Raw genomic sequence first — 12410 nt, forward strand, 5'->3', positions numbered from 1 at the left:
TGTCTAGTAGAATTCCCCGGGTAGCTCAGTTGGTAGAGCGTTGGGACGTTTAATCAAAGGTCCCGGGTTCGATACCTGGCCCCGGAACAATAAGCATAATTTACGTCACTGTTCGTTAACGGGAAACCACAATTTAAGTCACACGGAGTTAGTGTGCACTCAATGGTGGTTGCTTGACGGTTTGTCAGCCCACTTTGAGGTCTGTGGATATAGAGGGAAAATTTGGATCGGTGTCTAGTAGAATTCCCCGGGTAGCTCAGTTGGTAGAGCGTTGGTACGTTTAACCAAAGGTGCCAGGTTCGATACCTGGCCCCGGAACGATTTTTCTTCAAAATTATTCAATCTAAAGTATTGTCCAGGTATGATGTTCAAACGTTCTTGTCGAAAACAGATGAAGACGTGTATTTGTTGGTTATGGTAATTAGTATATTATAAATTAAGGTTAGATCGCTGTGAAACATATAGCCTACAGAACGTATATTAGGAAAGAAGTACTACATTTTACATTTCTCTCCCGATTTTGGTAACCTAGAAACCGACATTTAGTCATGGCCTTGGAGAAAATAAATTAACTTTGAAATATGACAATTTGTTTTATGGTTATATTAGGGGTATTAGCTATATCTTTATTTTATCCAGTTTATAGTATTGGGAGACTTACCCTGTCTGAATGAAGTTTGAGTAAAGAGTTGTTAGAATATCTATCATTCTGTCGTCCGTCTCTGATCTAATAGATCCGGGAAAAAGATATTTGTCTTGCGGGAAGAGATACAATACATCATCCGTATGACTTACTCCTGCAAAAAGTAAAAAAAAAAAGGCTTATGCACTTCTCAATGAATGTATAGCAATGAAAAATAAACTCTGTATATCTTAACCTTGACTTCATTTTTATTAATTTTATTGTAATAAATGTAAACCCAAGACATTCTCTACATAAAATTCAATATTGGAATCCTTATTTGTCATAATTTTTACACATAGCTATATAAATTAAAGAACATTAAAAACAAAATAAATATAATAGATATGAAATATGGAAATATAGTATAGTGAAATTAAATACCATGTTAGCCTACATCACCAATAACATGGTAAACCTGTTAGAAATTGTGTAAGAAACGTACAGAAATACTACCATCTAGCGGTGGAGCAGGGAATAAAGAACAGGGGATATTTTACTATTTTCTGCTTACTCGTAGTTTACAAAGGTAGTAGCCTATTGGATGATAGGTACACAGTACATAGGTCCAAATTCTATACGAATTTTCAACCCACGATTGTGTGTATCTTGCCTCTATTCAAATAGTACACGGACATCATTTTATTTTTACTTCAATTTTTATTGTACCTGAGTTTTTAATGTACTTCACTCCCATCCCCTCTACTAGTGAACTTCCACTCATCTTCCGCACAGAACCAAGGCCGCGTATGCAAAGTTGTCTTACGGTCACAGTGAACAGTACCGAGTGATTGAGTATAGTACGTTCCAGAAATATGGTCGCGTTTTCCATTGAAAAACGAGCATTCATTATTTAATCATATTTTCGTACAGGTACTATGCGTCCTTTTGATTACATCGCATCCTAATTTTTCCAACTCGCTTCTGCTGGGCTGTCCTAGCTCTATTTTGAAAATATTTTCTGTTAGGAATTGGACGCCTACGTAATATTATACAACTGTTTAAAATAACTTAAATAAAATGGCCTCGTTAAGTAATTAACTGTCACGTCAATTCCCCCTTTTGAGTACATATATAGATAATATGAATATGAAAGAGAGATTTGGACTGGCCTGGTTCAGATTAGGAATTTGGAAATTAAGGAGTAATAGAGGCAATATACCTCAAGGCACGTGCCCATTATGTGGACGGAGAGAAGATGACATTCACATTGTTCTTGAATGTCAAAATACAAAAGATATACGGATGAAATTTATAAAAAAAAATGTTCCTACAAATAAAAAAGAAATAGCTATAAGAAAACTTATGAATAATTATAACACAAAGTTACAAAAGCAAATAGGTTTATATCTTTTTTCACTAAAAAATTAGAATGGAAAGAATAAATGAAATAGCTAGAATTTAATGAAAAAAAAATAAATAAATAAGTAAAGAAATAATAAGAATAATGATTATTAAACAAATATGTTTAACGCTTGTTTTTTGTGTTATAGATGTAAAATTATGCATAGAAGAAAGTAGCAAGTAATGAGTTGAGTTTTGCACAAAACTAAACGCAAGTGCAAGATAAAACATAACTTTTTTTGTATATTAAATATTTAAATTGTAGAAATTGTGTTGAAATAATAGTATATATATATATATATATATATATATATATATATATGTGTGTGTGTGTGTGTGTGTGTGTGTGTGTGTATGAGTGTGTGTGTTAAATTATAAAGTGTGTAATGTAAGAGTTTAAATGATTACTTTTATGTACTTTGTCTGTGAACTATAATATACGTGTAATAAATATCAATATCAATTCCCCCTTTCTACGATCCTGCGACATAACCACATGGACGGACAGTAGATAGCATGTCTGAGTAAATTTATCTGCGCGGATCGGGCAGAAGTGAAGATTAAATTTACAGTACGTAAGGTACTCTTTTATACAGTACGTACAAAATCATTACAACATGAATTACTGGTACGAAGGACGAAACCGGACATTTATTGGCATTAGATGCAATAGACTATACTGCGATAATAGACACAAAAGAACTGAAACCTGTATCGAAATGAGCAGCCACCATTTTCAACAATTTGTTTAAATATCCAGATTTTCATTATTTTTCAATTTAACTTCATTCTCTATAATGTACGCTAATGTGCTGTAGACAGTATAATATACACTGCATAATGAATACGTTCGCATGGATAACTCAGTTCGTGAGTAAAAACACGTATTGTTAATACTGTATTGTATTTTTATTAAATAAAAACCTAACGAAAATCATCAAACTCAAAATCTTAATATTTCCAAGTTTAGGTACGTAAGTGGATGCACTAATTTTCTTCCCTCCTAAAACTAGTAAAGTGATTTATTTGTGTTTTACACCAGTATCATCAAACTCCGGTCGTGGAAGGGGGTAATAAATAGTGTTTCCGGTTCTCAGCCGTTAATCCAAAGGTATAGTCAGATTAATATTAAAAATGTTAGTAAAAACAAAATGATTTTGATAATGTTTTATTTTCGCTGGCAGAGTTAAGGCCATAAGGCCTTCTCTTCCACTCAACCAGCCTTAATCAATACAATACATAAATTTAAATTACAAATATTTACACTGCACTTAAAAGGTTCTCCAGCAATATTCTTCACTACACATTTATTTAAATTTAGATAAATCTATAAGGTAAAGTAGTAACTTAATTTATGAGCTAATTTAATTCAATGAATTATAATTAATTTAATATTTGAGATAGCTAGTAAAATGATGAAAATTAATTTAATATAAGCTTACTAGGACTATGTTACAGGGAGAATATATATATTTCTATTTCTATAATGAGAATATTAATGTAATTGCCATTAGAGGTTTTGTAAATCTATTTAGAGAAATTAATGATAATAATAATAAGAATGGACAGATGTTAGTTTCATTATAAGTAACAAATATTAATCAGCAATTCATCTGTTAAGTAAGAATTTATGTAATTTTGACCTAAATGAAGTTATTGTCCAACAACCCCTTATATCACTCGGAAGCGAGTTCTAATTTCTAGCAACTGAAACTGTATAGGATGAAGAATATAAAGATGTCTTGTGGTAGGGTATAATGAGTAAATTGTTATGATGAGATCTTGTACTTAGCTGATGATATGCGGATAATTTTTGAAAACGAGAAGCCAAATAGATTGGGGTAGCGGTGCGCAGAATTTGAAATAAGAGAACAAGAGAATGCAGGGCTCGTCGATCGCTTAGCCTTAGCCAAGACAGCGTTTGGAAAGACGGGGAAACATGATCATACTTACGAATATTGCAAATATAACGGACGCACGCGTTATGCACACGTTGTAGCCTGCTGCTCAAATTTGCATTTAGGTTACTTAATATAATATCGCAGTAGTCAAAGTGTGGCATCACGAGTGTTTGTACAAGGATTAATTTTAATTTATCAGGAAGAAAGTGCTTCAGTCGCTTTAATGAGTGAATAATGGAAAATATTTTTTTTGGAAGTGTGATTTACTTGTTCATTCCATTCCTGGTGACAATCCATATAAATACCAAGGTTCTTCACAGTCGTACTGTATGGAATAGTAGTATTATTTACAATGATGTCCCTATAATTGCAATACATTCACCACTCACCAATATCCCTGCAGATTCCGAAATTGGTGGAGTAACTGTTGGTACCACGGTAGTCGAATTCATAGTAAAACACTTGTGCCCCCCTCATAGCATGCAGTTTCGCCGCTAAATAAAAACCATGCTTAAACCCTGCATCCCCATACATCTGAAAGGAACAGCAGAAAGTAGGTTATTGTGTAGCATTGTAACAAAACACAAGTGCTATTTTCTCGGACTATGCTGCAGTGAAAATACAAAAATTTTCATATTTACTTATATACGATAAATTCTGTCGTATTGCAACTGTTAAACATCTTTGTATAAAAAATACTCTTCAATGGCGTTATGTGCAGCACAAAATACGTATTAAATAATTAAATTCTTCAGCTTTCATTATTTCTCTTAATCTGTTAAGTACGTGAAGTGATCTACCAGCGGAAGAAACTCGGAACAATATCTTGAAAGACCGAATAATAAATGAGTAAATAAAATACTGAACGAAGATTCAAGACGAGAAGATATATTTTATTTTAGTAGGTTATTTTACGACGCTTCATCAACATCTTACGTTATTTAGCGCCTGAATGAGATGAAGGTGATAATGCCGGTGAAATGAGTCCGTGGTCCAGCACTGAAAGTTACTCATATTGGGTTGAGGGAAAATCCCGGGAAAAACCTCAACCAGGTAACTTGACCCGACCGGGAATCGAACCCGGGCCACCTGGTTTCGCGGCCAGACGCGATAACCGTTTCTTCACAGGTGTGGACAATGGTAGTCCGGGGTGCGCGAGAGGAAGTGCTACAATTTGGAGGAGCTGTGCGATACCGACCGATGAAGTAGAAGCAGGTGACGAACAGTTAATAAGAGGTAAAATGACAAATAGAAACTCTAACAGAAATAAAGTAGATTCAATCAAAACTATAGATACTGAACGAAACTACCTACTAAGAGATAGGCATTAGCAAAGATTAAATTTTCCTAAAATCAGAAAAACTTATTATTAATTAAATAAGGTAAGAAGACAGGTTTTGAAAATAAGATAGAATTACGTCAAGGCTTTTTTTTTAAATAATAATAAAAAAAAATTGAAAATAGAGAGCTAAGGTAGTTATTAAGGTATTCCGATAGTTATATTAATTAGTAAAAGTTCAGAAGAAAATTTGACTTTATAAATTGGTTAACTAATATATTTTAATTTCAATAAGAATGCAATTATAATAAATTTATTAGATCATAATAGAAATCATAATAGAAATGAATCGATAATGATTACATGCGACATAATGATGAAACTAAATTGAGGTTGATTATGTAAGCAATTTGTCAAGCTTGTTTTTGGCAGGCATGCGGTAGTCTTCGTAGAAGTTACGCAAACGTTTCTGCTGACATGAAAATATTGTAAGAAAGAAAGATTAACCTACATATGGAATGTACCGATTCAGCTATTTCAGGTTCATAACTTACAGTATGTCGACATCTGATCATCTAATTGGAATAATAAATTATTATGTAAAATAAGACCTAAATATTACAATTAGATTTTTGAAAAGGAGCAAATAATTAAGGTTTAAAGTCTTAAGGGTTATCACGATTGGTTTAAACATGCACTAAAACAAGACGTAAGTGCAAGTTTGAACCAATAAAGTATTGAGATTTGCGATAGATTAATTAGTTTAGGAAATTGTATATTTATTATGTAGAACTACATTTGTATATAGATCTTTTTGTTAAATTATTAAGTTTTGTACTTTTGCGAACAATATCAATAAAGCTATCTATCTATCTATCTATCTATCTATCTATCTATCTATCTATCTATCAGGTGTGGACAAGTCAAATTATGATTAGTAGTTACACGGAGATCTTTTACACAATATATTCGTTCTAATGATCGCCTCTGATTGAGGTTCTGGCTGATATGTACATCTATTATCAGGCAGTACATCTCACTTGACGATTTGCATCAGAGGAAGAACAATTGTTTGTATGCATCTGAAGTCTGATTAGTGTAATAGGGTAAATTAGATTCTGTTGGGCAGTCGGGCATGTTGGACGCTTTGTACTTTAACGTGTTACCTTGCCACTTGTGGGCATCGCATTCTGCTAGAAGTCAATGACGGAAGTAGCCCCACTCGTGGCTACTTCCGTCATTGACTTCTAGCAGAATGTGGTGCCCACAAGTGGCGAGGTAACACGTTAAAGTACAGAGTGTCCAACATGCCCGACTGTCCAACAGACACTAATTTACCCTATGTGGCTAATCGGCGATGTATGAAATGGAGGGGGAAAGGAACTGGCCATTATCTTCTGGCCTTGTTGCCTCATAAGTGGTGCCTTGTTGGAATCACTTATGAGGTTCAGACCTGTCTACGGACAGTTGCCTAACAACAACAATGGTTCATAATTCATCGTATAATTACCTCTTAGATAAGAGTGCTCCTTGTGTAAGTCATATAAGAATATTTTTATATTAACATTTAACACATCATTTAAAAGCCATTGATAAATTTAATATTGTTTCTAAAATTTGATGCATTTTTTTACTTTGTATTAAGCAATTTAAAAATCTTTAGATCATCAGCATAAAGTGAACATTTTGAATATTTGAACCTTGAGCTATTCCGGTATTAACAATGTAAATACGAGGTGGGGCAGAAATATCTCCCCATTTTTAACTGCACATAAAATGGAAAATATTGAAGTCAATTATCAAACAATAATGTAAATTTATTCCTTATGGTACAGTATTTTATCCTTCAGTTCAGTTCCCCAATTCAATTGTTTCTTGCATGCATATTAATTCATTGTTTTCGTGCGCATGTGACTGAAGCAATATTTGTGCAATCTTTGGCGTTCAGACAAACAAATCCAATTGTGGATTGCGTCATTTCGGAGTAGGCTTCAGCACTAAAACAGGGCGACCAAGTTCAGTGCGATCTCACAAAATATTGTAATTGTGCGTCAAGCATTCGTAAAGAACCCACAAAGTTCAGCGAGAAAACATGCAGCACCTTTGCAATTAAGTCATCACAACCTCAGGAGAATTTTGCAACAGAATCTTAACTTTCGTCCATACAAAATGGTAATGGTCCACGAACTTAAAGATTGCAGCTGTGCCGCTAAATTTGGTGCAAGGTGCGTATGGAAACTTGCAGAGACGCTTGGAAGAGTGTGTATAAAATCAAGGACGTCATCTCCGGGTGTGATATTCAAAACATGAGTACAGTGACAAAATGGCATTGTACAAGAAGTATTACTACAACACTTTCACATACACGTAGTAGAATCATGAAGTTCGTGGACTTGCGCCTGGAGCATAGGCGAAACGCAGAATCCAGGTGTCATGTCAGTTGCCGCGCAACACGGCGTTCACTTACTCAGATCCATGTCTTCCGTCAAAATAGTCGCCGTTGGCCTCTATGCACGTCTGCCAACGTTGTTATAGCTGGCGAAGGATCTCCTTGTGGCAGATCTTGTTTAGTTACTCCGTCTGGTATAAATTCCATGTGAACAATTCCCAATGATTAAAAAAATGTTCAACCATCACATTGCTTTTTGAACTGTGTTGGCGCGGTTTTTTCCGTCGTGGCGATAATCGCGATTTCCAGGTGGTCGATTGTCGCTTCAGTTGCGGACCGTAAAGAAAACACCATGTATAATCTACTATTATGGTCTGGTTATAAGGTGCTTAGGAAAATATTTGGGGCTAAGAGGGATGAAGTTACAGGAGAATGGAGAAAGTTACACAACACAGAACTACACGCATTGTATTCTTCACCTGACATAATTAGGAACATTAAATCTAGACGTTTGAAATGGGCAGGGCATGTAGCACGTATGGGCGAATCAAGAAATGCATATAGAGTGTTAGTTTGGAGGCCGGAGGGAAAAGGACCTTTGGGGAGGCCGAGACGTAGATGGGAAGATAATATTAAAATGGATTTGAGGGAGGTAGGATATGATGATAAATACTGGATTAATCTTGCTCAGGATAGGGACCAATAGCGGGCTTATGTGAGGGCGGCAATGAACCTCTGGGTTCATTAAAAGCCAATAAGTAAGTAAGTGACAGTGACGTCGTATTTTAGCGATTGTGAGGTGGTATTTTGGCGAGGTTAGACAGAGGATTCGCCGTGAATTAACTGACATTTGGCTTATAGTTGGGGAAAACCTCGGTAAAATCTAACGAAATAATCAGCCCATGCATTATTCGAATACACTCTTGAACGCAGCGTTAAATCAGAAACCGCTCCATAATTCTGATATAAGCCGATGACAAAATGGCTGCTATCACACTCCTCGTTTTTCTAGCCAGTCGTCTTCGTTGTTATTAAGCTAATCAATTCCACAGTATTCCCAATTATGTTCTTCAACATAAAAGTACGGTAAGATTTTGTTGATTTGTTCACGAATTATTATTATTATTATTATTATTATTATTATTATTATTATTATTATTATTATTATTATTATGATTACTTTCGTAGGCAGGGTTTGGAATTGAACGGGTTACATCAGCTTCTTGTCTATGCGGATGACGTGAATATATTAGGAGAAAATACACAAACGATTAGGGAAAACACGTAAATTTTATTTGAAGCAAGTAGAGCGATCGGTTTGGAAGTAAATCCCGAAAAGACAAAGTATATGATTATGTCTCGTGACCAGAATATTGTACGAAATGGAAATATAAAAATTGGAGATTTATCCTTCGAAGAGGTGGAAAAATTCAAATATCTTGGAGCAACAGTAACAAATATAAATGACACTCGGGAGGAAATTAAACGCAGAATAAATATGGGAAATGCGTGTTATTATTCGGTTGAGAAGCTCTTATCATCCAGTCTGCTGTCCAAAAATCTGAAAGTTAGAATTTATAAAACAGTTATATTACCTGTTCTTCTGTATGGTTGTGAAACTTGGACTCTCACTCTGAGAGAGGAACATAGGTTCAGGGTGTTTGAGAATAAGGTGCTTAGGAAAATATTTGGGGCTAAGCGGGATGAAGTTACAGGAGAATGGAGAAAGTTACACAACACAGAACTGCACGCATTGTATTCTTCACCTGACATAATTAGGAACATTAAATCCAGACGTTTGAGATGGGCAGGGCATGTAGCACGTATGGGCGAATCCAGAAATGCATATAGAGTGTTAGTTGGGAGACCGGAGGGAAAAAGACCTTTAGGGAGGCCGAGACGTAGATGGGAGGATAATATTAAAATGGATTTGAGGGAGGTGGGGTATGATGATAGAGACTGGATTAATCTTGCTCAGGATAGGGACCGCTGGCGGGCTTATGTGAGGGCGGCAATGAACCTTCGGGTTCCTTAAAAGCCATTTGTAAGTAAGTAAGTAAGTAATACTTACATCAATTGCTGCCTGAATGGTGTCGTACGAGATGGTCTTATTTCCAAAATAAAATTCCCGGATCTGTCGAGTTATGTTTTTCACAGCTGAAGGCGTTGAAGTGTCAGCATACATAAAGAACATCGGCATGATTTCATCAAAACGATCATTCAGTTCTTCTATTAGCACACGCTTGTTAAATATATCTGGAACAAAGCAGATTGTCACTCTTCTATAATGATAAACTATTAAATTAACCGTATGATGTGTATTTGATAGTTATAAAAGAGAATAGTGTTTACTTGCAGTAGGTTAGTTAAGGAATTTTAGCAATTTAACCGACAACTAGTGCATCGGTTTTCCAGCTCGTAAAAAGTATGACGCTGTAAAAATTGCATCAAATTATGGCTGCAACTTTTTGTGCTTCTACAGCATAAATACTAGCTGAGTTGTAATGATTTTTGTGCGAGATCGTGCGTATTTGCTTGTTTTCCGCACAAAACCAATACGCGGTAAGTGTGAAATACCACATTCAGTATTCCCAACCTAACACACAACAATTTCCCTCTTCTTACCGCTTAAGCGCGACATTCATTTTGCTGCTTTAGGCTTTTAACATATTATTTTTAGAGACGTTTAACATAGTAATAATTATAAATTGGAAACTTACCACTGCAATTTCACCTAAATTGCAATGTTAATTATTGTTTTTAAATATTTGCAAAAATTAAGTAAAATCTACTACTCCACGAAACTTATTGCATTCCTGATACAAGTAACATTAAGGAAGTCGTGAAAAAATCAACGAGATTCCAGATGCCGATGTTATTACTGCAATATGTTATATACGTAAATAATATTGTTAAAATATTAAAATGAAAAATAAATCATTACATAACCTTACCGTTTGTTTTAAGTTCGCATTTATAGACTGGGGGAAAAAAAGACAGACGTATATCACGGCCTGCTGGAGTATAGTAAACACAGAAAACATTTTATAGCAACAAGATATTTTGGTTTTCCGAAGTTGGCGTCATTAAACAGAAACCAACATGGAGATTTCATTGCAACTAATTAGAAATTCGTCTTTCAGGTATGTAATAAACGATCTTCGCACAAAATAATGTACGATACACGAGCGGTATGTTTGTTTTCATGTTCTCGGAAATTAAAAAAGCTCAACTACGTTTCGCTTTTTCAGTTTTTTCCTCGACCATGAAAAAGTCAACATACCGCTCTTGTAACGTATATTACTTTTTTCATGCGTTCGCGTACAAGTTCCATTAAATCTGTGACATTATGGAATAACTAACGTTCAGCCGTCTTGCAGGCAACATAAAGTTTAATTTTTAAGACTGGTGCTCAGTACTTGCTATATAAAAAGCTCCTTCCCCCGAGGTCATGCCCACGATCCAAGGTACGAGATCCACATCCTTGGTCGTCAGTAGGTACTTCAAGGGCTCCACAGGTATGAAAGCCTCATCACCCTCTCCGACGTCCTTCTCTACTACTGGTAGAAATGCAAAAGTTGGAAATGTACCCCATGTCTGAAAAGGATAATTGTTTTTAATAAAAAAATGTCACGCAACAATATTAATGTGGAGTCTCATCTAGTCAAAGTTTCTGCGAATATAACAAAAGATATTTAAGTTAAGGTACCCTAAATATTTAAAACAGAATACATGCTATTCATTATGTAACATTTTATTTAAACTCAATTCAATAATAAATAACCTACGCTTATGGTGTAGCTATATGTTTAAACATTTGACATAACATTAGATGGGATTTTTCTGTGATTATGATCAAACTCCAGGGATTTGTGCTGTACGTGGATAGGATCGAAGCAGACAGTAGGTATGAGATTAGGAACGTAATGTACTCGTATATCTGATAAAGCTCATGTTAGGAATCATGTCGATGGCTAAGATGTGTTACCTCGTATCTGTTAATTTGCAGGTGAATATACAGGGTGAGTCACGAGGAAAGGTCAAACATTTAGGGTAAGATATCTTAGGCCAATTTGAGTGAAAAAGTTCATATGAACATAGGTCCGTTTTCGAATGATGGCGGAGCTAGATGCATTTTTTGGTAAAACGTCTCGCCCCAATCTGAATCAGACGTTACCATATGCTGCTGAGATGAGACAAGGTCACCGATCGGAATGAATGACGTAACGTTGGAATTTGCATTGTGAGCGATGTAGATAAGAGAAGAGAAACAAACCGGGTGGTGGCGCATTACAAATGTCACAACAAATACGCTATCACTTATCGGTTCACAACAGTTCAGTCAGCTACCTACAGTACAGTAGTTATTTTTTTATTGGGTTATTTTACGACGCTGTATCAACATCTAGGTTATTTAGCGTCTGAATGATATGAAGGTGATAATGCCGGTGAAATGAGTCCGGGGTCCAGCACCGAAAGTTACCCAGCATTTGCTCGTATTGGGTTGAGGAAAAACCCCGGAAAAAACCTCAACCAGGTAACTTGCCCCGACCGGGATTCGAACCCGGGCCACCTGGTTTCGCAGCCAGACGCGCTGACCGTTACTCCACAAGTGTGGACTACAGTAGTTATGCAGGTACAGTTATCGGAAGTGTTAAGTTGTGTTTTTCAAGATGCCTTATAAATTTTCGACTGTAGAATATGCCCATATTGTGTATGTTTATGGTTTGTGCGATGGAAGTATCTTGCGTGCCGTCGCTGAATATGAACGACGCATTCCGAACAGAAGGGTACCATATCGAAGAGTATTACTGT

General features: G+C 35.6%; 1 protein-coding gene across 2 annotated transcripts in view; it reads right to left on the minus strand.

Moving 5' to 3' along the window:
- Positions 1–12410, minus strand: part of LOC138709522 (esterase FE4-like) — a 46481-nt gene that overhangs the window by 6324 nt on the left and 27747 nt on the right. Inside the window, exons 6-9 of one of the 2 annotated variants that reach the window (XM_069840346.1) lie at positions 11015–11192; positions 9667–9851; positions 4317–4461; positions 662–797 (exon numbers count right to left, since the gene is read on the minus strand). In XM_069840346.1, the coding sequence (XP_069696447.1) occupies positions 662–797; positions 4317–4461; positions 9667–9851; positions 11015–11192 (644 nt within the window). The remainder of the gene's footprint in view (positions 1–661; positions 798–4316; positions 4462–9666; positions 9852–11014; positions 11193–12410) is intronic. The other variant, XM_069840347.1, reaches the window with a different exon arrangement.

This window comes from Periplaneta americana, chromosome 11, assembly GCF_040183065.1.
Source record: "Periplaneta americana isolate PAMFEO1 chromosome 11, P.americana_PAMFEO1_priV1, whole genome shotgun sequence".
NCBI classification, from domain to species: domain Eukaryota; kingdom Metazoa; phylum Arthropoda; class Insecta; order Blattodea; family Blattidae; genus Periplaneta; species Periplaneta americana.